Genomic DNA, 12,125 nt, shown 5'->3' with positions numbered 1-12,125 from the left:
TTAAAATTATAAATTCTTCAAGAATGTATTTTAAAATAGAATAAAGTCTTTTTTTTATATGCAAAAAGTTTTTTTTTTCCCTTTCAAACGGTTATATAACTTTACATAGAATCTTATTTCAAATTTAATAATTTTAAAATTCTGACAAACCTTGTCACCATCTTTCCGTTGAGTAAAGTACAGAAGAACGTTGGATATCGAAATATGGGTCCAATTTACGAGAGAAAAATTTAATGTGGAGGTATAGCTCAGTGGTAGAGCAATCGGCTGCAGTCCGATAGGTCACCGGTTCGATCCCGGTTGCCTCCTTTTTAACTTGCCACCATTTTGGTTTGTATTTTTCCTCCAAATGTTACTCTTTGCTTCTGAAGATGTCCGCTAGCAAAACGTACGGCCCCGATGAGGAACAAGCTTCCAAGCTCGCCAACTTTTCCATTGCGCGGGCTCCTCTCTCGTGCTCCCCATGCATCTTGCACGAGCTAATCAAGCTCGTGTACGCACCAGGGAATGGCTCAAACGGCATCGCGTCGATGAGATCCTCGGCCTTGTCCAGCAATCCCATCTTCGCGAAACCGTCCGCAATGCAGCAGAATTGCTCCACTCCGGGATAAATCCCGCGCTCGCCAAAGCTTATCACGTAATCCCCGACTCGTTTCATCGTGCCCGAGTTGCTACAAGCGACGAGCACGGCCATCAGAGTTACCTCGTCGGGAACCAGCCCCTGGAGCTCCATTCTGTGGTAAAGCTCCAATCCTCTCTTTGCTTGGGAGCCACTGTAGGAAAAGGCCGCCACCATGGTCGACCAAGTTACCGTGTTGGTCTCGGGGGCTACCTCGAATAGATTGGCTGCCTCGTCTAGCCTACCGTGGTAAGCGTAAGTTTGCACCATGGACGACCAGGTAACCACGTCGTGCTGGGCTGCCTTGTCGAAGGTTTGCTTGGCCCTGTCCAGGCATTCATTCTGAGCGTAAGCCATGAGCATGCAATTCCACGAGACTGGAGTTCGATGAGGCATCTCATCAAACAACCGCTTCGATTCGACGAGCTTTCCATTCGTGCCAAAACGTAGTAACAGGTCGGTGTAAGTCACGGCGCTTCTTCCAGGCATTCTTTCAAAGAGATGGTTAGCGGTGTCAAAATGCCCATTTGAGGCATAAGCTTGTACAATAGCATTCCACGAGCACAGATTTCTGTGGGGAGTATTCCTAAAGACAAATGATGCCGAGACTAAGTCTTCCTTTTGTGAGTACGCGCCTATAAGTGTGTTCCAAGCACTGGGATCTTCGGTGTAAAATCTCTCTAGCATGTTTATTGCATCATCTAGATACCCATTCCGGGCATATGCTGAGATTAAAGAACCCCAAGAATAAGAATCTATAGAAGGCATTCCAGAAAAGAGATCTAGAGCTTGTGCTAACAAGCCATTACTACCAAAACCAACAAGAATTATATTGCAAGAGATTAGATTTATCGAAGGCATCAAAGCAAACATCACTTCTGCCTGCTCCATATGCCCATTCTGGGCATATCCGGCTATCAAAAAAGTCCACGTCAGATCGTTTCTACCCGGGGAGTGATCGAACAAAGCTCGGGCAGTGTGTTGCTGGCCGACCTTTGAATAGCCATTTATCACAGCGTTCCACGACACGGCGCTCTTCTCGGGGATGGAATGGAACGCTCGCATCGCGTGGTCGAGGGATCCCACCTGGGCGAATCCCGAGACGATAGTAGTGAAGGAGAAGATGCTCCAGTACGGCATTCTCTCGAAAATCTTCCGCGAATCGTCCATGAGCTCCTGCTGGGCGAAGGCCTGGAGGATCGAATTCCACGAGACAATGTCCCTGTGTGGCATCCCGCGGAAGAAGAAGGCCGCGCAGGCCTCGAATTGCGCTGCCTCGGAGAATGCCTGCAAGAGGATGTTGGAGGAGAAGACATTGGGGTCTGGATTCGCGGCGTAGACGGCCTCGGCATCGCCCAAGCTCCCACATTTGCCATACATGTAAACGATCATGTTGGAGAGGTATCGATTCGGCCAGTAGCTGGTCTCCAGGATCCGCTCGTGGATCCTCCTGGCGTGAGCCAAATCCCTGGCCTCGCGGCAGAGACGAGAAAGCGTCTCGATCGCCCTGTTCATGCGGGGCCCCTGGATGTCGTCCACGTGGACAGTCAGATGGATTATAAATCTTCCTTTGCATTCCAAATCAAATCAGAGGTGCTGAAATTATATTTTATAATCTCCCAATGTTCATGGCTTTGTGATTATAGCATGCATGCTGCATTGTTCTATTGAACTTTTGTGGACATGAAAAAAGGAATAGAAACCAAAATTGAAAGAGATATTGATATTGTGAACATTGTTCCTCTTATGAAAATTATAATGAAAATCTACATACCTCAATCATATGTTAAAGTGTTGTTTTAATTTTGAACATTTTGAACAACATTATAGATACTTTTGTCAGTTATGTTTATTAGTATATTGTGATAAATTTTGTTTCATTCCTCAAGTAAGCAACACTAACATGTGTCTGTGTAATGTTTTTAAGTCGTGCAGGGTATTCTGATACATGGGCCTTTGGGTATTGGCAAGACTCATATTGCAAGGGCAATGGCAAGGGAACTTTAGCTCCTATTCATATTTGCCTCATGCTCAAGTTTAACAATAGACTTCTAGAAATTTTGGAGTTGTTATATCTAAGTGTATAATTATGATTTTAATCTCAAATCCTAACACTTTTTAGGGACAATCAAAGTTGCCTCTCACCTCCACCAATGTGAGTACATTGAATATGGAAAAAGAATACAAAAACATGAATATCAATTATCCCTAAAACCCTAGCTTATATACAAGAGTGAGTGGTCTGGATTGAAATCAATCCAACGGCTACCAAAATCCCATTATACTAATATTAGTATATAACATTGTAGCTATACACTTGGATTTATATATATAAAATATCATTTCCAAGTCTCAAAAAAGAAGATAAATAGGTAAAAAGACCAAACAATAGATAGTGGAGGTGTTTAAGTGTCGCGAATGGGACTTCAGGTATTGAAAGTTACCTGTAGCTAGTCCTTTCAAATATTCTTTCCTTACTACCACGACGGCAGAAGGTCAATATTGCTGGATCTTTTATTAGTCTCTGCCTAAGCTAGTTGAGAAACTAGTCTTCGCGTGTGCACTTGATCAGATAAGCATAAGGACGAAATTCTTAAGTGCTATTAGTTAAGCATACTTGACTTTGTTATAGAAACTCATTCGTTGGCTTGCACTTGCTAGTGTTGGGAACCCATGCAATATTGAGTTTGGTCCCTCAATATTCACAAAATAATAGCTTACTGTGTTTGTTAAACACCTTCGCTATCATGCACCTTATGTTAGTCCTATTTGGTCCTAATTGCTATTTATGGAAAGTGTCTAAATTTGTTAATTTGGCATTTTATAGAATGTGGAGATTGTCTTGAACACAATGGTGTTCATCTTGTGTCTAAATTCGCAATTTAGCACTATTCAATATTTAATAAATTCTGAGTTAGTCCTAGAGACTAATTCTTAGTACTAAGGGAGGCTAAGGGTGAAAACCCAAAGTGTGTGCTCCTCAAGGGGGGGTTGGGTTCCAAATGTATAATAGGGATAGTGAGTAGGTTGGGTATGATTGACTAACCTGAGGTATAGTTTAGTTCCTACTTGCATACTTATTCTTGTTTTAGCTTGGGTCTAAACCCAAGTTCCATACCATGTTAGTTGGTGGAATACTTATATCCTCGTATTAAGCTATCAGTATGCTAAAATAGTGGTTTATCTCCGTTTTGCATGTTGGTCTTAGCATTGGGATGCTAAATGCTTTAGAACTGTTTTAAGGCACTCTATACTCTTGTCCCTTCACTTCTTGGGCTATACACTCAAGAGTCATTCTATGCTCCAATGCCATCGCTCTTTGGCTCCATGCTTAGGAGTGTGAGACACAAAATCCCTAGGCCCCAAAGTGGAACCAGAAAGGGTGCCACGTGGTAGTGGCCGAAGCGAAAGCCCAAACGAGTGTAACACGTTTGGACTAAAAGCTCTAACTTGGAAGGTCGAGAGCGGGAATGGAACTCCCAACAAAGTGCTCAAGGAGCGAGCATGAAGCGAGCAATAAGCAAGGCTCCAAAAAGGGACCCAAAAAGGACCAACACATGACACATGGAAGTGTCCGAGATGGAGTCCGAGACGGACCCTAGTTAGAGTCCGATATAGAGTCCGAAGTGAGAGTCCAAGATGGAGTCCGAGATGGACCCGAGATGGAGTCTGAGATGGAGTCCGAGGTGGACCGAGACGGAGTCTGAGATGGAGTCTGAGATGGAGTCCGAGGTGGACCGAGACGGAGTCTGAGATGGACCCGAGATGGAGTCCGAGATGGACCGAGACGGAGTCTGAGATGGACCCGAGATGGAGTCCGAGAGGGACCGAGATGGACCGAGACGGAGTCTGAGATGGACCCGAGATGGAGTCCGAGAGGGACCGAGACGGAGCCCGAGATGGAGTCCGAGATGGAGTCCGAGAAGGACCCGAGATGGAGTCCAAGGTCGAGACCGAGACCGAGACCAGGACCGAGACCGAGGCCGAGACCGGGACCGAGACCGGGACCGAGACTGGGACCGAGACCAAGACCGAGGCCAAGGCGGAGACCGAGCCCGAGCCCGAGTCCGAGTCCGAGTCCGAGTCCAAGTCTGAGTTTGAGTCTGAGAGGGTGAAAGCCCAAAGCGTTCGTCTCCCAGACCCTGGGGGGTTTGGTGAGCTCCAAAAGTATAGTAAGGGGGAAGACTGTAGTGGAGCCAGTTTGGCCAGGAAAGGCCAGTTTGGCCCAGGAAGGCCAGACCCAGTGTTGGGTGATGAACTGACCACTGGGAAGTCCAAGACTAGAGTGAATACGGACCGACAAGCGGGGTAGCTTGGTGAAGTGTTCAAGAGCCGGCTCTAGTTCCCCCGGGAGATCGACTGGCCGATGCTCCCAATCCAAGTGTGGGTGGCACTACCTACTTGGATACCAGGTGTGGCTCAACAGAACCTCGCTCTAAGCCCATGGCTAGAGCACCTAAAGGCGAAAGGTGGGGAGAGTACCCAGGTGGCTCGCGTAAGGCCACGGTGTTCCGAAATGTTGTCCCAAAGGCCCAGACTATGAAAAGGAAGAGGAGCAGTCCTCTGGGGTAGTGACCAAGGACACGGTCGTGTGGTGAGGAAGTCCCAGAGGACCGTGGGACTTAGTGGTCGGGCCTGTGGGCCTTGATCAAGTGGCAGTGTTGGCGAACATGGCCATGGACAGAAGAGGGACTTGGTAGGAACTGACAAAGAGATATTGGGGAAGGCTATTTCCCATGTCAGTGGGCATCCTAAGGATACTAAAGAGTGGATCTGGATTGACCACCCGTGGACGGATGGCCCAGTCTTGAAGAGACGGGATTGTGATGCAAGTGGTATTGGACCACTAGTGCGGCAAAGGTGAATGGGCATGGCCTTAGCGTAACGGGCTGATATGTCAGTGGTGCCTTTGGGTGTCGGTCTTGGGACCAGACACGTGGAGCACTTGGACTAAGTGCAAGCGATGAGTGGCATGGATGCTATTCTTGGGCTAGCAAGCCCCAAGTCCTAAATTGGACTTAAGGAGGTTGTGAATGAGACTCCTCCAAGCAGTCGAAGGTGCGGTTAAGTGACTAAAGTAGAATGGAAAAATTAGTCGCTTACAACTTGGTATCGAAGCTGTTCCTTAGTCTGACTTTTATTGGTGCTCAAGTATATCACCATTGATGTTGGCATTGGAAGGTCCTAGGAGTGGGTCTATCCTTGAGGAGTAGCATGTCGAGAGGACATGGCTCTCCACTCAAGTTCATGCGTGAACTTGGGCACGATGTGGTGGATAGAAAAGGGCCAATAATAGAACGACTTTGGGATCTTGGCAATAGTATAAGGTTTCCTCAGAGAGCTGAGGATGTGATCCAGATGAGCGTTTGACGCAGCAAATAGGCTAACGTAGTTGTGGTAAACAACTATAATTGGGATCACGGGAAAGATGTAGACTCCAAAATAATAAAGGAGTCACAAGATTACCCTCATATAGTTGAGGCCGGTGCTCATAACTTTGAGACCGGAATTGATGACCATGGGAGGTCAAATATGGGAGAGGACACGAGTCCTCGAAATGGTAGCTGAGGTTACCCTTGATAAATGCTGGAACAACCCAAGGAGTCGGGGATGTACTTAGAGGATGAGTTGGTATTCTCATCACATGGACAAGTGGTCCTAAGAGGCAAAAGGTTGCCCCAAGAGAACAAATCAAGTGTCGGAGTAACACTTGCAAAGATGGTCCTTGTGAGTAAGACCTGAATACAAGAAGTCATATTCCAGTGAGCTGGCACCTCAAAGGTAGGACCTCATGGGTCGTCGGATGACAAAGTCCAAAAAGCTGGATGACTCCAATAGAGTCAAGGAATAATCCTAAAGGATTGATGGAAGCATTTGGACTGAGGTGTGTGGTACCCCACGAAGGATGGGGGGGATCATAGGATCCAAGGATGAGAACAGAGGGTATCTCATCGATGGCAAAATATGCCATGCTAAAGTCGTGGGAAGGGTGTTCCCAAAAGAAAACAACTTTGAAACAAAGTTGTGTGTGACCTCTATGGTGCAGTGCTAACGGATGGTTGGCATGAGAAAGAATGGTATTAGTCTTGGCAAAGACTTAGACACAAAGAAGAAGTGTCATAAAGTTAGGCTCGTGAAGCCGATGGTGTGGAGACACCAAATGTGCCAAGGTGTGATACCTTGAGGCTATGTTGGTGGGTTCATGAGAACCCCTTGCCAAAGGAATCCCAATGGAAATGGAAATGGCATAGCCTAAGTTGCAGAGCATGCAGTTGGAGTGTGGTGACCCAGATAATGATGGAGGTGTGGAAGCACCAGCAATGAGTTGTAGGACTTGACAACTATGAGGCAACTAAGCAAGAGGTGCAAAATAATTGGTTAAACGGGTAGAAGGTAGCTACCCAAGCCTTCTTAATGGCATAAAGAAGTTGGATATACCCTTACGGGGGATAAGTTGCTTATGTTGTGATGTAGTAAGTCAATGTCATGAAAGGAAATACTCATTGTCAAGGAAGCCGTCATTGGGACACCCGAACACTCTAGAACACCAGGAGGTGGTGTTTGATGTCGCGAGGGCAATAGATAAGGCCCAAGGGACTAAGTCCCTAGCGAATGATGGATAGAAGGTGCTATCCAAATGTCCAAGGGGGCGGAGACAGGAGAAGACTGTCTACTCGAATTGGACAAAGCCAAAAATGATTTTGGCAAGGCTAGCGATGGGCATGTAAAGTCCCATAAGCAACAACGTAATCTCGGTGTGTGGGATTATAGGGTGAGCATACTTGGATTGAGGAACCACTCCCTAGGCTATCGGGTAGGTTCATCCCTAAGAATACTTGCTAAGGCATGATAGAAAGTGCAAAGCTATCCTCCTGGTCTGGAGGAGAATGACCAAAGGAAAGGTGTGAAGCCAAAAGCAAGAAGTAAGGGGGTAGAACCAAACCATAGGAATTGAAAGGCATAACCAAGGTTGGTTATGCCAGCTAGGAGTGGAGAATCAAGTGGGGGCTCGAGGGTGTTGCCGCTAGCAACCGTGATGCCATGGAGAGTCTAAAATATGGAATTGTCCATGTTAGACTATATGGTAATTGGAAAGCTTGCAAAAAGGGAGGCCTTAGAAGGCTAAAGGACAGAGTTCCTTCAAGGTTCCCAAAGGATGATTCTAGGTAGCTTAGTACCTAGAAAGGCCAAGCGTAAATGGTTCAAGGAACGCGCGAAATTAGAGTGGCGCAGCAGAAGCGTGGTCTTGAAGCTTGCCATGAGGCAAGGCTATCAAGGTTAGGGAAGTAGTTCCCGAGTGTTCAAAGAGAGGGCTTTGAATGAAAGTCGATGATCAAGGGCTTTCACGCTTGTGCAAGAACCATGTTACAGTGGTCGGAGGGCTTGCCAAAGCGAGATTAGCAAGTCAGGGGAACAAATACCTTAGTTGAAGGTGATAACTTCAAAAGGGGTGGGCCATGGGGCCAAGCATGGAGGAGTCCATGCATGATCACAGACTTGTCAAGTGAGAAGACTTGGCAGTGTGGAGGAACTAGGTTCCTAAGCTGTGATCTGTAGCGCGCTTTGAGTAAAAGTTGGTGCACCGGCGTGGAGAGTCACGCCAGGCATCCTGGGGGATGCCATCCGTAGATGCATATACGGAGGTTGGGTTCGAGTCCCGAACCTCTAGTGCTTGGGTTCGAGTCCCAAATCACTAGGGCGTGGTGATGGTTTGGAATATGAGGACACTCATATTTCGGTGGTCATGGACTCTCAATGAGGAGATTGGCTTCGGCACACCGCCAAGCGGGGGATGCCCCGGAGTCGTGATGCACGGTTAGATTGCTTAGAGTGAAAGCTTGGCATATCTAACTTGAATACTTTGGTGCAAAGGGCACCAAGGATGTGGTGGATGAGATGGGGACACCCAAGTCTCAGTTGCTACGGACCCTTGGCCAGAAAGGCTGGCTTGGGCGCACTGCCAAGTGTGGGGGATGCCCTCGGGGTCGTAGTTAACAAGTTAAAGGTCTGGAAGACCTAGTACCTATTGGCAAACCTGTTAAGGTGCCGAGGTGAGATCACTAGGTGATCTTGTGGCTAAATAAAGACAAGGTCCTTGTTTGGGCTAAGGAATAAGGTTCTTAGTTCAAAGTGTTGATTTGAACTATTGATAAAGGTGTGGCTTGGTTAAGGTGACTAAGTGGGAAGGACACCTAAGGGAAATGAACTACTACAATACAATGGTATTATGAGTTTAAGAAAATAGTCTCCAGAGACAGGCCCATGGGTGGGTCACAAGGTTGGGCTAGGAAGAGAGCCTAGAACAGTGGGGAGACTTACTAGGGGTGAACATCCTAGTCTGGGCAAAGCAGATCCTTTGCTATGGAACCAAAAGAATACCTCAAGGAGGGAGGTAATGATCCTATGTTGCTTGGCGCAACAATCTAAGGATAGGAGCAAAAGACGAGTGCCCAAGATAGAGCCGTGGAATCCATTGGAAAGAATCCAAGTGGCAAAGTTAGCCAAGGAACACTAATGTGTTTGATGCTAACGGATTGCGAAAAAAGAAGTGGACTTCCAGGGATGGATTCCCAAGTGCTCCAGTTTGGCAAAAGAAAGGCTCCAAGTGAGGGAGCAACTAAGTAGCCAAAAGATAGAGCCGTGGACAGCCCTAGCACAAATAATGATAAATGGAATGTAATGCCAATGGTGGCACAAAAATAGAAAAGAGAATGAGGGTGCCCTCGAGTAGAGAACTTCCTAGGAGGGGAAGTGGAGTTGCACAAAATGTGCAAGGCAAGGTGTTGGAGACACCTAGGAAATTGACTCCAAAAAGTCAAAAGTAAATGTTCCAAAGTGCAAAGGTAGATCAATGGAATCTGTGATTACTCAAGAATGAGTAGTGGAATTGAGTTAGAGAGGGTGTCTCTAACAGGTTTAGCGAGAATTAAACCAATAGAAAGGAGCAAACCAAGTGAGTCTCTAAGTTGGAGAGACTATCCTCCTTAGAGGATGGGCAAGGCATGGTGAGCCTTTAGTGTCGAACCATTGACGAATATGGAGAAGGCATGGTGAGCCTTCAATGTCAAACCATTGACAAATAGTGGCTAGGGGCCAAGGATGGAAATGGTAACACATGCGGGTGTTATTTTATAAAATGGTTTACCGTTCGATGAGGACATTGAACTTCGTCTATAGGTGGTGGAGTTGTGAGACACAAAATCCCTAGGCCCCAAAGTGGAACCGGAAAGGGTGCCACGTGGTAGTGGCCGAAGCGAAAGCCCAAACGAGTGTAACACGTTTGGACTAAAAGCTCTAACTTGGAAGGTCGAGAGCGGGAGTGGAACTCCCAACAAAGTGCTCAAGGAGCGAGCATGAAGCGAGCAATAAGCAAGGCTCCAAAAAGGGACCCAAAAAAGACCAACACATGACACGTGGAAGTGTTCGAGATGGAGTCCGAGACGGACCCTAGTTAGAGTCCGATATAGAGTCCGAAGTGAGAGTCCGAGACGGAGTCCGAGATGGACCCGAGATGGAGTTCGAGATGGACCCGAGATGGAGTCCGAGATGGAGTCCGAGGTGGACCGAGACAGAGTCCGAGATGGACCCGAGATGGAGTCCGAGATGGACCGAGACGGAGTCTGAGATGGACCCGAGATGGAGTCCAAGAGGGACCGAGACGGAGCCCGAGATGGAGTCCGAGATGGAGTCCGAGAAGGACCCAAGATGGAGTCCGAGGTCGAGACCGAGACCGAGACCGGGACCGAGACCGGGACCGAGACCAAGACCGAGGCCAAGGCTGAGATCGAGCCCGAGCCCAAGTCCGAGTCCGAGTCCGAGTCCAAGTCCGAGTCTGAGTCCGAGTCCAAGTCCGAGTCCGAGTCTGAGAGGGTGAAAGCTCAAAGCGTTCGTCTCCCAGACCCTGGGGGGTTTGGTGAGCTCCAAAAGTATAGTAAGGGGGAAGACTGTAGTGGAGCCAGTTTGGCCAGGAAAGGCCAATTTGGCCCAGGAAGGCCAGACCCAGTGTTGGGTGATGAACTAACCACTGGGAAGTCCAAGACTAGAGTGAATACAAACCGACAAGCGGGGTAGCTTGGTGAAGTGTTCAAGAGCCGGCTCTAGTTCCCCCGGGAGATCGACTGGCCGATGCTCCCAATCCAAGTGTGGGTGGCACTACCTACTTGGATACCAGGTGTGGCTCAACGGAACCTCGCTCTAAGCCCATGGCTAGAGCACCTAAAGGCGAAAGGTGGGGAGAGTACCCAGGTGGCTCGCGTAAGGCCACGGTGTTCCAAAATGTTGTCCCAAAGGCCTAGACTGTGAAAAGGAAGGGGAGCAGTCCTCTGGGGTAGTGACCAAGGACACGGTCGTGTGGTGAGGAAGTCCCAGAGGACCGTGGGACTTAGTGGTCGGGCCTATGGGCCTTGATCGAGTGGCAGTGTTGGCGAACATGGCCATGGACAGAAAAGGGACTTGGTAGGAACTAACAAAGGGATATTGGGGAAGGCTATTCTTCATGTCTGTGGGCATCCTAAGGATGCTAAAGAGTGGATCTGGGTTGACCACCCGTGGACGGATGGCCCAGTTTTGGAGAGACGGGATTGTGATGCAAGTGGTATTGGACCACTAGTGCGGCAAAGGTGAATAGGCATGGCCTTAGTGTAACGGGTCGATATGTCAGTGGTGCCTTTGGGTGTCGGTCTTGGGACTGGACACGTGGAGCACTTGGACTAAGTGCAAGCGATGAGTGGCATGGATGCCATTCTTGGGCTAGCAAGCCCCAAGTCCTGAATTGGACTTAAGGAGGTTGTGAATGAGACTCCTCCAAGCGGTCGAAGGTGCGGTTAAGTGACTAAAGTAGAATGGAAAAATTAGTCGCTTACAAAGAGTTTGGCTCCGTCCTTTTATTCAGTGGCCCAAAGCCCTAAAACTTGGGTTTTGCACTATTGTCCTTGGACATGTGGCATATAACATGTGGCATGTGGCATGTGATATGTGGTACATAGAAGGTTTAAGTTCCACTTTGTGGTTATCCTATATTAATTTACCATAGGATAAAGGGTAAAAACCATATATGCTACATTTAGTATTAGAGAATGAGTCTTGGCGAGTACTATCCAATGAGATTGGGCAACTAGTCTTGTTGCATATGCAGAGATAAAGATGATAATCTAAATAGGTACACATTTAGGTGCAAAGGCTTTACATTCGTTCCTTTGGGTATGGGTTTTCATTACCTTTTTATACTAAGTTGTATGAGCTTGCATTTGGGCTTATAGAATGGATTGAGATGTTCCACTTACACGAGTTTGCACTTAGGCTTGTGAGTGAGGCACATTAGCAACTCAAGGGTACATTTTGAATTGGCAAAATGAATTTAAGGTGTACCATTTTACACAAGTTTGTGTTTGGGCTCGTGAGTGAGGCACATTGCAACTCAAGGTTACATTTTGAGTTGGCAGGATTAATATTAGCATATTATTGGTTATCATCAATGGTTCCATGAGTTGTTCCGTGTACTATGGGA

At 47.4% G+C, this 12,125-nt stretch overlaps 1 protein-coding gene and 1 non-coding gene across 2 annotated transcripts; one reads left to right on the top strand and one right to left on the bottom strand.

The window, feature by feature from the left end:
• Positions 1-237: 237 nt before the first annotated feature.
• On the top strand, positions 238-309 carry TRNAC-GCA. Its single transcript has one exon. It is a non-coding gene; the product is annotated as a tRNA-Cys (tRNA).
• A 43-nt stretch (positions 310-352) lies between these two features.
• Positions 353-2,134, bottom strand: LOC9644095 (pentatricopeptide repeat-containing protein At4g02750). The gene has a single exon (XM_002991693.2). It carries the CDS (start codon positions 2,132-2,134, stop codon positions 353-355), a length of 1,782 nt encoding a protein of 593 aa, XP_002991739.2.
• Between the last annotated feature and the right edge of the window lie 9,991 nt (positions 2,135-12,125).

Source organism: Selaginella moellendorffii, unplaced genomic scaffold, assembly GCF_000143415.4.
Source record: "Selaginella moellendorffii unplaced genomic scaffold, v1.0 SELMOscaffold_123, whole genome shotgun sequence".
NCBI lineage: Eukaryota > Viridiplantae > Streptophyta > Lycopodiopsida > Selaginellales > Selaginellaceae > Selaginella > Selaginella moellendorffii.
The sequence above is the reverse complement of the archived record's forward strand: the minus strand, read 5'-3'. Positions and strand labels throughout refer to the sequence as shown.

Bases quoted from the DNA above. Each gene is read 5' to 3' on its own strand.
- LOC9644095 (XM_002991693.2), bottom strand. From the start codon at position 2,134: ATGAACAGGGCGATCGAGACGCTTTCTCGTCTCTGCCGCGAGGCCAGG.